The sequence below is a fragment of the Copidosoma floridanum genome, unplaced genomic scaffold (genome assembly GCF_036245765.1).
Source record: "Copidosoma floridanum isolate Cflo_tuat_1 unplaced genomic scaffold, Cflo_Japanese_pri ptg000020l, whole genome shotgun sequence".
NCBI lineage: Eukaryota > Metazoa > Arthropoda > Insecta > Hymenoptera > Encyrtidae > Copidosoma > Copidosoma floridanum.
In genome coordinates, this window is record NW_028321897.1 from 2,845,736 (window position 1) to 2,863,359 (window position 17,624).

The 17,624-nt window shown below is 36.3% G+C and overlaps 1 protein-coding gene across 1 annotated transcript in view; it reads right to left on the minus strand.

Moving 5' to 3' along the window:
• The window catches only part of alpha-Man-IIb (alpha-Mannosidase class II b), a 196,778-nt gene that overhangs the window by 162,994 nt on the left and 16,160 nt on the right, over positions 1 to 17,624 (minus strand). Inside the window, exon 2 of the mRNA XM_014359271.2 lies at positions 6,631 to 7,208. Within this exon, the coding sequence (XP_014214757.2) occupies positions 6,631 to 6,933 (303 nt within the window). The 5' untranslated portion in view covers positions 6,934 to 7,208. The remainder of the gene's footprint in view (positions 1 to 6,630; positions 7,209 to 17,624) is intronic.

Below are 17,624 nucleotides of genomic sequence, written 5' to 3' on the forward strand. Positions count from 1 at the left end.
TCTACCTGCAGACTCAAACAACTGCACTCTCCACTCTTCAGATACTGACTAGAAAAAGATGAAGAAGGCCACAAAAAAAGAGCATTGTCAAACTGCACAAGTATATCGTTAGATGGAAGGAAGGATGGAAAAAAATCGAGTATAATTCCATCGTGTTTCCTGGAACGAGCAGCTACCCTCGAGTTCTCAAGGATTTTCCAGCCTCTTTGGCATAGCCGTACTGACTCTTCTCTCCTTCCCTCTCTTTTCGATTCACTGCTCGTTTTTGCAGTAGTTCAGCAAGAGGTAGAGGTGAGCTCTTCCCTGGATGAGAAGGTCAGCCAGCCGGCAATTCCCGAGGTTCCATCCCTCGACGAGCCGCAAAAGCTTCGCTGGCATTGCCCGTAATTCGGAAGTTCAGACATTACGAGTCCGGCGCACCGCAATCGTAATTGCTGTCCTTTCTGTTACCCTCCTGTCCTCTTCCCACACGTGCCGTCTGACCGTCGATCGTTGCTGTTACTGTTACTATATTGCAAGTGTTGAGGCAAGTAATGCGCGCTCCGCTTACTTTCTAAATCTCTTTCATGTGTGTGTTGCTGTGCATGAAATGGAAGACCAGAAGTGAGTGTCAGTCGCAGTGGTGCTGGGTTATTGAATGGCTATAGACATTTCAGAGAACGTTTTACGTGCCACTACCCTAAAGCTAAAATACTAGTGTCGAGGTATTGGAAGCGTCAAGGGCGTACACATTAAATTGATTAACTGTGGGATAAGCTTGTGAAGGGTTCATTTGGGTTAAAAGCTGCGTAATTAATTATAAGTACGAAGATAAATAAATAAAGACAAATATGTTGGTGACTTTTGCGTGATTCTTGGGTAAAGAAATAAAGCAAAATTCAACAAAGAGTGATTCTGCACCGTGTAAATACACGTCTATCGATCAGAATTTCCAAGATAGATAGAAAGGAGAAGCCAGTGGATGGAATAGTCAGACTTAGTAGAGATAGAGCGTGAGTATTTGCTACGCAGTAAAGGAAACTTAGAGCAGAGCTCATTACTGAAGAGGACGACGCAATTATTCACGCTGCTGCATTTAATCCTTCCTACTTGGCAGATGTTGTGAGGTGCACGATGTCGTTGGGAGGTTTAAGTTTTCCGATAGAACAGACGACCGATCGGTTTCGATGAGTTGTGCGGAATTTCACGTTGGTAGTGGTGAGATGTTGATGAAGTTAGCTTTTGTCGACTCTCTACTTGCACACGAGGAAGTTCAAACAGGAGTTGTATGTAATTCCTGTTTTATTACGTTTCCAAATTGACTCGAGAATGGTTTCCAATAAACAGATGAGTTTCTTTATAGGATGTATGATTTTTATGTTATACGTGCATGTGTTTTTACATGGGTTGCTTATAAAATAGTGATTACGTATTTATCTGTGAAAAACGCGTATAATTAAAGTATAATTAACCTTACATTGGTAGTAATGTTTCTATGATAGATTAATAGGGCCTCATTTCTAAGATATTAATATTTTTCTAAATTCCTAATTTACGTAACTTTCTTAAAGAACATTAGCCCCAAGACAAAGTGGATGGAAGTTGATGGAAAATTCAGCAGGAATTAATTTTTAGCCATATTAATTATACTGCGTAAGCCTAACTTATAACTTTAATAGAAAATGTAAAATATATCTGAGTGACTCATAATTGCCGTAAATAATTCACTTTAGTTATAAGATCTCACATAGAGTCCCGACAAAAAGAAAGCTCTCAATAAAAAGTGACATGCACCCAGCTTATTCGGTATTCCGAACAATAAAACTCGTAACCCTTTTACGACTCGTAGAACTCTTCTCACGAAGCAGAGAGCCAGACGATCGAGCGTCAAACCAGCCGAGAGAGACAGAGAGACACTAAGAGAAGGACCGAATCAATAAACTCCAATCAGCCCTTGCACTTGAAAGTCATCGCTCTTGACTTCGTACATCCGTGCACTGCAATAGCCACAATTTTTCTTTATCTCTTTCTCTGTCTACAACCACGTCACGTCGAAGCTTTCACGTTTCCTCTGATGCTATTTCGCCTTTGATAGGACAAGCGTATACGCTCACTCGATCGATTCAATGCTGTATTGGATTGCCATCAACAGATACTGGAATATTATTACTGTTAATAGGCTTTTACAACGACAGTATAATTGGTAATCTAGTCATGAAAGAAGAGCAGTAGAAAAGTAAAAGTGTCCTTTATACATGTAGTAGTTTTACGTATAGTGGAAGGTCTATGAGATTACATGGTTATAGAGCGTAGAAAACGTCATAGGCTGGTGTGTTACAGGGATAGCCACTTTGTCGTTCATAACAAGTGGAGTTTGGGAAAGTTCGTGGTTACTGACATTGTCCAATGAAAAAAATTTCCTGTTAGTATATCACTAACTAAGGTGGTGTAACTGATAGCTTAATGAAATATGGAATAACAAAATCGTAATAAGTTGTAATAATCATATGAATTAAACTAAAAAACAAAAAATCAAATGCCTTTGATACCGATTTGTATGATAGACACTGATTATCAAAAAAGTTACTACCAAACATTATAATCATAAATCATCAGATTAAAAGCAAGATAGTATCAAAAAACAACCATGGGTCTAAGCTTCCAATAATCCTCAGTTTATGAAAACTCAAACTATCAATGCACCTAAAAAAACTACCTTAATTCGATAAACACCAACCATCGTACACAAACAGTCATTCCATAAAAAAAAAATAATAAAATAGCACAAGGTGCCACGTTTTACACGAGATAAACAGTTCAGCGCCATGAGCTTAACGTAGATTGGACAAACGGGACTAATCGCCTTGTGAGTAACAGCCAGTACGCAATCTCTGGATACCGGCCAATTTGAGATTCATCTCTTCTTGCACTCTATGGCTCGTTGCTACTGCATTTATACGTACCGGTGGAAAGCAGAGAGAAAAGCTAAATGCTACTTACTCCGCCTGGTCATTGTCTCCGGAGCTGCGATGGTACGACGACGCGCCAAGTCTGTGCGTCGTCTCTTAATCTCTTTCCCTGCCTATCTCAGATGCATTTTCCTCCCAAGATGTATCTCTCCGTGGGGATTTTGAACTTTTTCAGTGCAGTGTAGAAATGAGAGCGAGCTCAGGGAAAACAAGTTTGCTGACGTAGCTGTCGTCGTCAGCAGAACAAGAGGATTACCCACGGTACGGATACAGTCAGTGGAACCGTGGAAATAACGGAGAGAAATTTTGTTATCTCATGCGGCGAGTAAAGTTTAAATTTGTGATAAGCACGTAAAACCTATCAGCGTTTTGATTAAAATTAAAATCTGGCTGATCGATTACGTTAATGAGTTTGAGCTCGTAGATTAATAAAATGGATTCCACCAGGAATAAATCAATCCAAAGTTCTCACGTCTACGTGAAATCTCTTGCAAACGCGGAAAACCTCATCAGCATTTGTAAAACAAAGCACCCGCAAAATCCCACTTCCCTTTAATAAGTGCTCATATAATATCCTGACCTCTGTGAATTTAGTATATTTGCGCATCACGAGATTAAATTTCAACCGCAGGAGTTGCGTACACACACACGTGTGATATTTATCATTTTAATACTCGTGGTTTAAATCACTGAAATATCCTGCGCGACGACAATCAAGACACTAGAAGGCAAGCTTGCAACCACATGCGTATACATGTATAGGCATGCATACCACGAGAAATCCAATTTCCATCGCATTAATTTGCTGAAAATTTTCAATTAAGCTGATGAATTGCAAAAATAATTCATTTTGAAATCTAGGTCGATAGCATTAGGCAAGGATGTTCCTTAGGATTATTATTACGGTCAAATTAACGATTTTTCCATCCGCTCAGGGAAGGAGGTGGTCTATAAGAATCCCCTTCTACTTTCTAGGTTCAGCGTGCCATGTTGACAGAAAAAAAGGAAAAAAAATTCAAGTTCCAAACCTTGTAAAAAAAAGGCACACAATAGAGTGAGAAGCAAAGGTGAAGACGTGGACGAGTAAGAAAACAATGAGAATAAAAGAAAAACTGCAGAGGAAGCACGGGGGTTGGAGTGCATCGAGGTCGTGTAGGAAGGGGGGATGGTTCCAGGAGTAAGACAGACATAAAGGCCAAGAGGATGCCGAACGAAGGAACGGAGAAGCTGGTGATAAAAAGCACGGACCGTGGTATGAGGAGATAAGAAAACACACGCGCGCTTTCTCACAGTGAAACAGAGAGAGTGAGAGAGAGAGAGTGCAGTGAGTGAGCAACTGAAAAAAGTGGAGAAGGGGAAAGATTGACGTGGACGCAGATCGGAGAAGAAAGCGTCAGCAGTATGTCGAGGTAGGGAGGGTCCACGGTGCTTTAATCGCTCCCGCGGAGCGGAATAATCCAGCCGTCTGGGAAAAAGCTTGAAAGCTTTTCTGGGTGGTTTCTTCACCTCCCCAAAAACTCGCACTTCTGAGAAAAGAAGCAGTGGTACAGCAGCGCCTCCGTGATGGATAATTCGGTTGAGGTACCCCCCCTCCCGTTTCTTTCTTGGTTGGGTGTATAATGCATTAGCCTTTGTCGATGACGCCGGGAATTAGGGATTCTATTTTCGTGAGTGGTCGCCGTTATATAATGTATAGCTAGCTGATCTATGGTGTGCTGTACCGCAGAAAGGGAGTTCAGCGGTGGATTCTATTCTTCGCCCAATCTTCGAAGCTGCTTGCGTGGAAAATGAAAAAGAAGGAGACTCGAACAGAAAGGCCTTGTAGAGGATCAGCGGTTTTATTATGTAAGGACAGGAGGTAGGTAAAGTGGTTTTTTACCCTTGCGGCTGGAAAATTTTTCCTTTGATGGATCGTGACTATGGATAACCCAATAGGCTTGCTTTGTTTATTTTTTTTTCCCTTCAAATTAAAAATGACCCTAGCACGATATGATGGATCGATTCTGGTTATTCATTGTTAAATATCATAAAGTTGGCTGGAACATAAAGTGCATTCACGAGTACCTTGTTTATTACGAAACATTTTTGACAATAGATATCCTAACCTTAAAAGACACAAGATTTTTTTAATTTCCAGCAAAATGATGGTAGCCTAGAAGTGGTTTAGCCACTGAAAGATTCGTTACCTGATGGATAGTCAATTTCACGTGGTAGAAAGGAAGTCCCATTAGGTACTTAAAATCCTAATTATAAGCTATGAATGCTAAAATCACCACTAATCCCATTTCCCATTAAACAGTAAATGGCACGCTCTCGAAGCTCCTTATGGTGGTTGTAAATTCACGGCTATCCGTAATACTCGCGTATGCTCCTGCGCGAAATGGATCTTGATTGCGTAAAGGGTGATGAATTGGATATATTTGCTCGCGTACCTAGAATTATGAGAAAGAGCTGCAACGTTCGACTTGATACCTAATGGTTGACAGCTGATTTAATGTAATATAACCTCTAAGTGCCAGTGTGTGATTATTATCAAGTAGAGATATAAGGTGTTATGGTGAGGTATATATTAAGCATTAAGGTGGTATACATCATCTAAAATCAGTTATGTGATACTTTAAAAGAAGATAAGCGCACCTACAGAGTTGTTTTTTTAACACATTGGCAATCAGTTCCGAGGTGTAAACGTAAGCTCTACATATTTATACTGATTTTCTGTAAAACATTTAGTAACAGATTAACCTGTAAATGTTTTCGTAGTTAACCAACGATTCTAAAGGTACTTAAATTTTATTGAAACTAAAATATTAGAAATTCATCTTGATACAAGGTGGCTGATAAACCACGTTGAAGTGCAATTTACTTTAAGTTTAAATATTAGTTTCCCCAAGTTTAAAAATTGTTGAAGCCATTTCCGTTATTCAAATAGAAGGTTAATAGTATATCATAATAACACCCAAAGGTAATTAATTTCATAACAGGTTTGTGTAAGAAATGAAAATCAAACGGAAATGGTTTCATAACATCGCCCAAACTAGGTATTTAACTCTAACATGTTTCCTTAAATATTTATCGAGTAAATACAAAGATTCGGTATAGTCTTGATGAGCTATAGAACCAATAATAGTGACGAATTTCTGACATTCATTGATGGTGATGGAATATTTCGATACGCAATGCGTTTAGTTTTAGAATTTGGTCATAATCCATATAGATTATTAAACACGATTATGTACTAAGGTTAATAGGAAAATATTTAAAAAATGAATGCCTTGTTACTCAAACTTTTTTTGTATAAACAACATTTCGTGCTTGTCAACATAATACACAGCGCATAAACATGCAATAAAGTCAACGTATAATGATAATTTCATTTTGCTAGAAAATCGTTCTACCATCTTAAGAGAGGAGACCAAGTAGTTGTTCATAAAAAAAGTCTAGACAACGAGCAACTCGTATTCTATTTATTTATGTTCCATTAACTTTTACTGATGACACTGTTAGTGGAATTAGCTGCATAATATATGATAATAAATTACTTTAAACATTAAAAACACAAAAAAAAAAATAATAAAAACAAAAGAAAACGAAATTGTAAACATGTACGGTATGCATGTGCTATTTCCCCAAACAACTCGATCGATAAAAAAACGCTAGAACGAGAACCCCCAAAAATGCTCACCTGAAAGTCGAACTTCTCAAATTCCACCTGCGCGTCGATATCCGCATCCCTCGGCATGATGAGTGGACACGTATCCGGCGAGACCTGAGCGTCAGGCAGCTGACTACTATCGGAAGGCCCGACCGATGTTATAGCCCTCTCAAAGAGCCCAGACTCGGCGATCCCGGGAGCCGACCCCACACTTCCGACCGCGTTGCTCGGCTGCTGGCTCTGGTTCACATAGTAGAGGCAGAGCAGCAGCGTCGCGACGATGGCTGCGAGCGCGAACATGCGGCCCGAGCCACGCCTCAGGATCTTGTACATCGCGTTCGAGCACTCGCGCACGCTCGCACAGGTTTTTTGTTTGGGCAAAATTTTCGCTGATTTTTCTTGGCCCCGTTTTTTTTTTTTTTTTCTTCCCTTTCTGGCTTTTACCTATCGATGGACCTTCTTTTGTTTTCGCAGCTGGTTCACAGCGTCATGTTACAGATGCAGAGCGTCGAGCGGCTTCCCTGCTCCCACGCCTCCTCCCTCGCCTTTAGCTGGTGTCGCTGTCCAGCTACATTTGGCTCTGCACCTGTCGCGGTTGCTTGGCTTGTCTGTAACACGAGGAAAAAGTAGGCATCTGGTTAATAAGAGAAGTACTGATGATAACTATTTCGTTTTTTTTTTGTTTTAATATATGTTAACTTTTTTTTTTTTTTTCAATACAATCATTAAAAATGTTTAAAACTTTCACAACGATAATCATATTCATGTGGACTTGGTTGTTAATCATTATCTCAAAGAGCTCTTTTCCGCACTTGTTACGTAAATAACTATTGTATAACTTGAATCCCATATTATTCTGGAAAATTCCCAATCTTGTGGATCCTTTATAAATTGCCGTAATAGATATGAAATAATTTTGCAAAAGTGAAAGAACTGTATCAGCGTAAGCTTATTTGTTCATAATATTTAAATAATTAATATTTCATTATACATGAATGTTTGTTTCACTTAGGCATTTTCACAAATTTTACAGAGCAGTCAGCTTATTAACATGAGCATGAAGATTTCATGTCAAAGGAACGTATGCATTTTCTTTCCTCGTATAAAGATGAAAATCTATATTGCAAGCATAACAAAGTCACGCAATGATTGCGTGTGTTTAAAGAGCTGTGGTATTGTTATTATGGTGAACATTATGAGTGACTCGTAAAAAAATCGTATGATGTATATGATAAGAAATTTAATTAATTTTTTTTTATAGGTACACCTACTTAACAAGACTAATTTTATTTATATTCCTATAAAGCAATCGCATTCAATCATTTTAAGTTTGAAAAAATTTGTTATTCATAATAGTAAAATGGCTAATTTTTATATTATTTACTTATTAAGGTAATCGAGGGTTTTCTCATGTGTTTCGCAATATTTGGAAGTAAATAAGAGAGTATGAAGGTATAGTACATGCTTCTTATTGCATAAAAAATATTTAAAATGGTTATTTTTTGTAGAATAATTATTTTAAATATGATTCACATCAAAAGGTATTACGTGGAGTCAAGAAAAGTTAAACTTCTGATCTACTTATACTGTATAAGACAAGTCAGGTAATTAAGTATTCATTATTTTCTATAAAAGTTAATAAGAAACGTTTTAAAACTAAAATTCAGATTTGATTGTTTGACAAGAAATGTTGATTTTTTTCTTTCTATTTATTTAAGAAACACCGGGCAGTACGTCCGATAACCGGTTGTATACTTATTATGAAAAGTAAAATTCAATCGAAATGCTTTAATAATTATTTATTGCATATGTTTTAATGGGTAGCTAGGTATCTTTTTTTTCAAAATTATAATTTATTTAAATAATTTTCATTTAAGCTAACAAAAATGACCTTTGTTTTAACAACGAAACATAATATTGTGTCATTACTACTCCAGTTTTTGTCTGAAGAGAATAGCTATAAATAATTGCCTTAAAAGTGCATCGGGGCATTTTTTAAGGAGGTTTGGTCGTTTTTGAGGAGATTTATTCACTCGCTGAAAAAAACAAATGTTGTACTTTAACATGCTGGAAGTACATATAAATTTTATCATTATTTTTTATCAGCAAAATTTTCAAGAAAAAAATTCCCGAAATTGCATGATTTAACATTGCTTTTATGGGCGAGAGCGATTATTCAGCCTTTGTTACACAAATTTAGGGGCTAGAGATTTATTCATGATGAGAAAAAAGTTCAAATGGATAGCTTAACTTCTAAGAAAGGCTCTCGTATCGAAAAATGTGCACCTTATCAGGCATTTGGAAGAAATACCTGTGCAAACGTAAACAAAGTCGCGAGCAGGTCTTATACTAAGTGTATGGGAGATAACCGAGCATCGTCTGCTGTCAGCCGGTCTTTTCAAACGGAGCGAGACGTCTTTACAAAATTGCTTCTAGAACTTGTTAAACTGGAAATCATGATCTGAAACTTGGCCCAGCCTTTCTTAAGACTTCAAACTATAATGCTGTGCAAAAAAAAATTTATTTATCGAAAATTGATAACACACTTTTGTTGACGAAAGTTTAGTCTATTCTTACTTTTTTAAGGTTATGTTTTATCATGCAAACGACATGTTTATAAGTTTTTTTACTTGAACTATCGGAAACAAGCTGCTTTAAAGTATGTATCGTAATTTGTTCAAAACATTTAATGGTTGAATTTTTGAGCACTGACGAGTTGAATACAGTTAGGGTGCGTGTACATTGAAGATCTGCTGTTTGGCAACTGCCATAGTCAAAGCTCTCTGGTCTCATGAGAGTGAGAGAGAGTTTCATCACGTGACCACATCTAACCTCTCTCTCACTCTCATAAGACCAGAGAGCTTTGACTGGCAGTTGCCAAACAGCAGGTCTTCCATGTACAGTGGAGGCCGTTTCATTCGTTGAGCGGGAAATTCAAACATTTAATTCCCATTGGCTGATTCGATCACATAACCTCTTTCATTGGTCAATTTCATACTTCCCGCTCAACGAATGAAACGGCCTCCACTGTACAGGCACCCTAATTAACCGTGATGCGCAGGCGGACGTTTTCATGCACGGTTAGTACAACTCACTTTAACACGGTGTTTTATGGGAGCCTTCGCACACCCGCTCACCCCTCGGGAAAAACGACCGAACCTCCTTAAGAAAAAAACTCATTTTAATGAAAATACTAATGGTTATTGTAATGACATTATGAATTGACAAATTCACAAAACTACCCGTGTGAAAAGAAAAAAAAAAAAGAAAAAAAAAAAACACAGTGATGCAGGTATCGGCTGAAGTAGCAAAGAAAATAAATTGAAACGAGAGAAAGAAATCAATTCCGAACGGAAAATCAAAAACGCTCTGAATAAATCTACCTAGATAACTCATTCGCTACTGTATACTACAATACATTTATACGTGCATGTGCTTTATTGCATGTCTCCCGTGCGTTATTTTGTGACACTTTAACAATATAATCGATATAGACGTATGCACACACATAACACGTCGATTGACACTGATAGAAAGGTAATTTAATTCGCTAACGGTCCAGTCGCGTCACAAACTCACACACATAAGTATATGTACCTACACCTACACACGCACACATACACACACATACAAACGCATACACATGTACACATAGTCAAAACAAGCCATAACAAGCCAAGCTGACAATTCTGGTCAGATTCGCTCCAGCAGGCAGACCATTCGTGTAACATGTACGTACATATGTACATACATACAAAGCATTGTACCTCACACCTGTCGCGCACATAACGGAATGAAGGGGGAAAGCATGAATTATACGGGCGCTTAGGCTCGAGTTGATTAAATGTCCGCGAAAATTATGACTGACTGCGTGCTTCGACGTCCCTGCCTGCATATATGAGCATCAATGCGAGGGAAGCACCAAATGCGAGAGTGAAAGGAGCAAGGTGATCTATGTGGAAGTCGAAATTTGAAAATTGATGTATAGGTACTGCCATTAGTACCATGTGTTTTTAGCAATCCGAAAAGCTGAAGTATTTAGGAGCAGCAGTTTTGTGTCAAATGGTTGTTTTTATAGCACTCCACAACCGAGGCCCCAAAAGGTAGCAGTCAAGCTTTATCGATCAATTATTTGATTGGAAAATAAATCTTCAACTTTGCACTTTTGCAAATAAAGCCACTTGACTATATATGTCTGTTTCCAACTCGAAGAGACTTTAAGAACTTAAAAAGTATTTACGAATAAGACTTTCATTTTCAGTTGTTGCTCGTTTTCGTACAAGAAGAATTCTGACGATCACCTGTTAAAAAAAAACTTAAAAACCAAGTAACTCAATGTTTGGTTGTCAAGGAAACGAAGTTCGATCAAAAGAAAGACGACGTACAATATTTTTTTTGTCGAACGTCTGCGTTTGAGCGCTCCACTCTTCCGCTCTGTGGCCTCTCCCTTTTATCAATCACTAAGGTGATTGGTGAGGGAAAAACAAGTGCCCTTGACCAGCCTTATTTGACACGACCTTCACCACGACTTAACTACGCGTGCAAAAAGTTGCCTCTTTTTCTTGATCTCGATGAATGTGATAACAATAATAAAAACAATAATACAGGCGGAAGTTTAACAAAATATATAAATGCACAATAAATAATAAAACGTAGTTTGTAACAATGGTGGTTGAATAAAGAAAAAAAATTAATAAAGAGCTGATAATGACGTTTCTGACAGATTTTTCTGATAAATATTGTGGAAACTTTGAAAGAATATTCGTAATACCATGCAAATGTTACACAAAGTTGCAAATCATCTTACAATAACCTTTTTTTTAGGTATATAATTATAAAAACTCTCAATAAAACAAGTTACCTTATGGAAGTAAAGTTGCATTTGTAAGAAAAGAATCTGTAGAAATCTCACATTTCTTCATTTTATGATAGAACACTTTTAGAGAAACATAATACACTTAGATTTCCAGTGAAGCAACATGTGCAAAACCGTGCAAAACCTTAAAAGTCACATCGTGCGAGGAAAAATCGTGAAATCCAGCTTTCTCCCCCCAACATAAATCAAATAAGTGCACTCGCCTGTTTTCTCAGTCTCTGTCTCCTTAAACGTGTGAGCACCACATTCCCAAATAAGCGAAGCCACTCATCGTCTTTCCCGCTACGACGACGTTTACCAAATTGCTGCTCAAACTTGGAGTACATAAGGTATACATACATATTACTGGGTAGCAACTCTACTTACACTTGCGTAATTCCGCGAGTGGCAATTTCCACGTGACAATTGATCTGGTTAGGTGTGACTTCCCCGCCCTCGTTTACTTTCACGTGCGTATCTCGTATAGGTACATCAGAGAGTCGGTCTACTGTAGCGGAGAAAAAAAGGGTACGGGTGCAGTCTTGGACAATCTTGTATTGAGAAAGTACTAGGAGTCAGAGTTTTTTACTGCGGAAGATTGCGAAAAGGACGCAATATTTTTAGTTTTAGCCAACTTTCTTGGCGCGAACTTTTTCTTTGAGAAAAATAAGAAAGCACGTTTGAGGGAATAAAAAACATTTTTTTATTACATTGCCTTTACTGCTCAAAGTAGTAAGTCAACGGTTCAGGTACGTTAGTGAAATATTCAAACGAAAGAGAAACTCTTAATTTTGCTTTGTGTTGTTTCTAAATATGGAGATGAGATGAGGACTAAATTTTGAATAGACAACATACAGAAGGCCAAGAAACGAGATAAAGTAAGAGCACTTGGTAAAATTTTGTTTTCCGAGTTGTTTTCTATGCAAAAATTTGTATTTATATAGTTTTAAAAATCAATTTTGTAGTGTTACTTAAATTTTATTGTAAATTTATTACAACTAGATGTAATTCTTCTCTTTTACAAAAATAACGTAAAAAATACTGCAATAAGTATATATTGCTACATGAATACATACTAACCTTACGGTTAAATGAAATCAAATATTTTGTTACCCTGCATGTAAACAATTCCATATAACACTTGTTTTTCAAGCAATGTTTTATCAATTGGTACGTCGACCTCTTCAGGCTTTATCAAAAATAAAAAAATAATAAAAAAAGTAACTATGACTATCGTAATTAAAGAAAGATACAGACTTAGATAAAACAATAGAAAAATAGCCAATTACCTCTACCAAACTGTGGAGGAACTATTTAAGGTATCGAGCGCCTGTAGCACGCAAGTCAAACAAGCACCGACATTACGTTGTTATGCCAATTTATACCCAACCACACAAATACACACGTACACACGCCCTTATACGTATGCTGACAGTACGATGAACTGCAATTTAAGGTATAATCGGCTACACACGCCCATAAAAACATGCACGCATACATATATTTGCATGTATAAATACGTCCGCAATTGTACTGATTTGAAGAACATTTTATAATGAGCTTATACAAATTATACATATGTATATTATCTTTTTTATCATTGATGTTATAATTGTTGAACAAAATGTAGAGCATTTCACATATCAAACATTTATTGCGATTTGATTGTTTATCTAACATTTGTTTCCTTTTGACGAATATTTTTTATTTATTTATTTATTTTTTTGAAAGATTTCTCTTTGTCTCTTTATTATAAATAAAGTGAAATAGTTATTGCATGAGACCTTTTATAAATTATTTTCACAAATATAGTTTTTGAACAAAATTTGCAAACCAATCACACCACCAATACTACTGCATAAATTCGAGAAAATGATCCACACTGCTTGATATGGAGCACATAAAATCCCTTGCCATTATTGACCAAGATGGATCAATATCGTACTGATAATTTTATCCCCAATTAATAGTAAGGTTCTTATATTAGTTAATAAAAATCTCTCGAATGCATTGTCATACAAAAACTCATTCTCCATGAAACCACAACTCACTTCTTTTAAATGTCAAATTTAAATTCTTATGCGTAAAAAAAAGAACCAAAGTAATTATCGCCGAGTCATTAGCCTGATTTTCTAAACCCGGTAACGATTCACCCTGTGCGCGTACACAGCACTCTCCCATCAATCTCAGAACCGCGTCCCCAAAAGGGGACATTAATAACCTTCGAAATTCATTTCCATAAACGTCCGTCATTTCTGAGCGCCAACTTCTGCTCGGCTCCCTCGAGCACATCGTTTGTTTTCATTCGCCTCCACTTTGGGTGACCCCAGCCAAGAGAAATGAAACAAAACGACCGAAAAAACAATCCGAGCCTTCTAGTCTCTCGTTCCTCGGGATATCTTATCACCTGACGGGCTTACGGGTTTTCCCTTCTAGAGTTTTCGTACGTGTGTATACATAGATACGCAGCTAGACAGGGCGCCCGTTACACCGTATTTGACCGGAGAAAGAATCTCTCGAGTTCGTGCGCTTTTCTGGGATTGGGTTTTAATTCAATATTCAACGTGACCTGAAACGCGCCACCCATGATGTGTATTGTGTATACATATATACGTGTCGACCTGCACGCCCAGATTCTACATATATTTTGCATCTTCCCTTGTTTTTGTTACTATTGTAAAAAAAGAGGGCATTTTTCTGCTGTCGAATAATGCAAGGTATTATATACTCATGGTGGATGTAGAGGGGGATTAGGAAGCGAGAGATGCGTTGCTTACTTCCAATGGCGAGGTGATTCGAATAATTTATTTCAATCGAGCGGAGTGCCACGCCGCGACCCACTTGTATAGCCAACAATAAAGTCGATAAGATGTTAAAGAGCCAGAGAAGCCCCTGAATGCTATACAAATGGAGGATTTTGCTTTCTCGTGTGTGGCTCTACTTTTTGACTTACACTTATTTTATAAGGGGGAATGTGTTGGCTCGTGCAAAAGTATGAGCTGCGATTTTTTCTTTTTGCATCGTAATTTTTTTTGCGAATGCGGATCTGATTTTTACGGTAATATCACCGTTGAGAAAATCCTGAAACATAATATTATTTGTATAATAAATAACACTACCAATTGATTGGTTTTGTAACTTAAATTACAAGACACGAAAAAACTGAATTTTCCGTTTAATTCGTTGAATTTGCTCAAATCTTTATAAATATTTCTAAAACAGTTCATTGAGTTAAATATCTACTGCATGAGCATATATTTTAATAAATAATATTAAAATTCAGGCGAATTATCTTATACAATCCTTTATGTCTATTTTAAAATGCAATTTTATGAAATTCAATTTGGTTATTTATTGAGTTCAGATGATAAACCAAAAAAATGATAACTTTCAGCTTGAATTTAATTAAATCTCAACTAATTCAAATTTTTCATTTAAAACATAAATTTGATCAAATAAACACGCTAAATTCATTTTGTAAATTAAGTTATTAAATTTGTTTAATATTATACAATATTTCTTTCAAAATCTTAAGTATTAAAATATAGGAATTGGTTTGAAAATTTTTTATTAATTGAATATACAAGCTTATACACGTAATTATAAAAATATATCAAAATTAAATTGCTTAGTTAAAAAAAAAAAAAATTGTTTCCGATTAAAGTATTTAATATATATATGTTTCCAATTTATTTTCTGAACAGCTTAAAGAAATTGCTTCTAACACATGTTTAACAAATTCAATAAACAATTAATGATAGTATCTTTTTTTGGCAAACGCGAGACATCTTTCAACAAACTGCATCCAAAAAAATTTACGTAGGGTATTAAAACTATAGGTCATTTATTTTCTTTAAACAAAAGTTATTCAGACAAGATAAATTTGAAAGTCAAACTTATTAATATAGTGAAGGTCATATTATATTATAAGCGATGTATTAATTACGCTTGTATATAAGACTATTAGACTGTGAAATAATTTTCATTTGATTTAAAAAAGTTACACAATATTTCTATTACTGTTGATCATTAGCCACTTCTAATAGAATCCTTAGCCTCACGACAAAAAATATTCTCAAACATTCCTGGAATGACAAAAAAATAACCTCTTATCAAGATCCCACCGAATCCAATCGTATCATATAAAAATGGAAAAAATAAATTCTTGTAAAAAAAAAATTTTTCTCTGTTCAAGTGCTAATATTTCTAATCAACAATCGATGAAAAAAAAAAAAAAAAAAAATCTATCCATTAGAGGGTACCGATTCCTCTAAGTATATTTACCCCCGTAAAAGCGTAACGAAAGGATTCGCATGTAATCAAGTTAACAGTCCAAGCCCGTACTGTATATAGTTACACATGCGCACGGTCGGAGCCGAGATTTACTCGTCTCTAAGTAAAGTGACACGGGGAGGTTCTTCCGTTCTCCCGTTCTGCTGAGCTGTTCGACGTTATCTCGCACACGTAATGTATTTCGCAACTGCTCTAAGCAGTAGACATCACACGAAGGGAGACTCGACAAACCTGTGCGTTAGCTCGATTTACATCTCTCCGATCGGCTACTGCTGCAACTGCACTCACACACATCGGAGTGTACACTTGCTTTTTTTTACTTTATTTTTTTTTCTCGCTCTCTGTCCGTACGCGACGATAAATCCAACAGAGCACGTGCGCACGAGATCTAGTTTGTAAAAAGAAGGAAAAAATCACATGCTGCGTCTCACATTTTTTTTTGTGATGATTTTTTAAATATTATAAATTAAAAAAAAAGTAATTTTCAATTGTACAAGATTGTCAGATGATGGAAGCCTTTTCTTTCTTTTTACGATTGGTAAATCCTGATCAAGAGGCTTCTTTGGCAGGTTTTTAAAAAATCCAACAGTTTAAATTGTAGTAATATTTTAAGTGAAATAAGTTCTCACTGAGATAATGATCTAGAGTGATCTGTTGTAAAAGAGACAACTAGATGAGAAATTTCGTTTTATTAAAAATTGTATAAACAAAATTATGCGTAATGTATAACAGTGTATACCATAATACTCGAGCTTATAGTGATCCTGATACAAGAACTTACTTTTTCATTAAAAAAAAAAAAAAAATAAAAATTTTTAATTATTATGTGTTTATTAACATTATGGTGTTTGCCTTAAAAACTGTATAGAAAAAATGTGCATAAATTGACGGTAGTGTAAATAATAAGAAAGAAAAATTGTAAGCATGATTTTGTTTTCATCGAGTAGTGTGATATTATTATCGAACATACAAATGTTAAAAACAAGAAAAATACTTATGTGGATCAAGTATTCTAAAATGATTCATCGGATTTCATCTAATTAGTTAGTTTTCACTAGTCATCTGATAAATTTTTTTTTTTTTTTCAAATCCATCCTATTTTTCAACAATCCTATATATTGAAAAAAGCAACTGTTTTCATTCATTTTTTTTTTTTTTTTTTTTTTTTTTTTTTCATATTTGCTACACCTTCCGCAGGAAGAGCAAGGTTTGCCGCACTAGCGCTACGTTGAACTTTAACACCATGAAAAAAAGTAAGTGTCACGAAGTAGATATTGACAAGTTTTCATTTACTCTCGCTTAAAGCACTTTCAAATTTATTTTCATCGTAAAACGCACGGAACACAAAAAAAGGGAAAATACAAACTACGTCAAAAGAGAGGCTTTTTCATTTTCTTTCCAGACTGTGCGGGTTATTTTATCCTGTTTAAAAGCTCTACGTACAGGTTATTCTACCAAAATGATAAATTCCACCAAAAAGATTTCACACACGAAGAAAAAAAAAAAAAAAAAAAAAAAATTCCAAATAGCTCTAGAAAAATCAGTGCCTCCCTTATAAAATAATCAATCCGCAGTTAACAACAAAAAAGTGCCCCTTCGTTCTCCGACAATTAAGCAAACACACGCCACCCGGACCACCTCCATATTATTCGACTCCAAGTCGGTGCTGTAAAAAATCGCTCTATACGCGCCGTCCCGAAAATAATCAACTCAACGCCCGACGTCTCACTTCTCCCCTGCACCCCCAACTCTCCCTCCCCTCAGCGTCTGCGAACCAAGAGACAGCGAGGCTCTCCCGCGCACGACCTCCTCGAAGTACGGCAGCCATCGGAAGAGTCCCGGCGAACGTGTCGAGGGTGCTTATTGCGACTCTGGA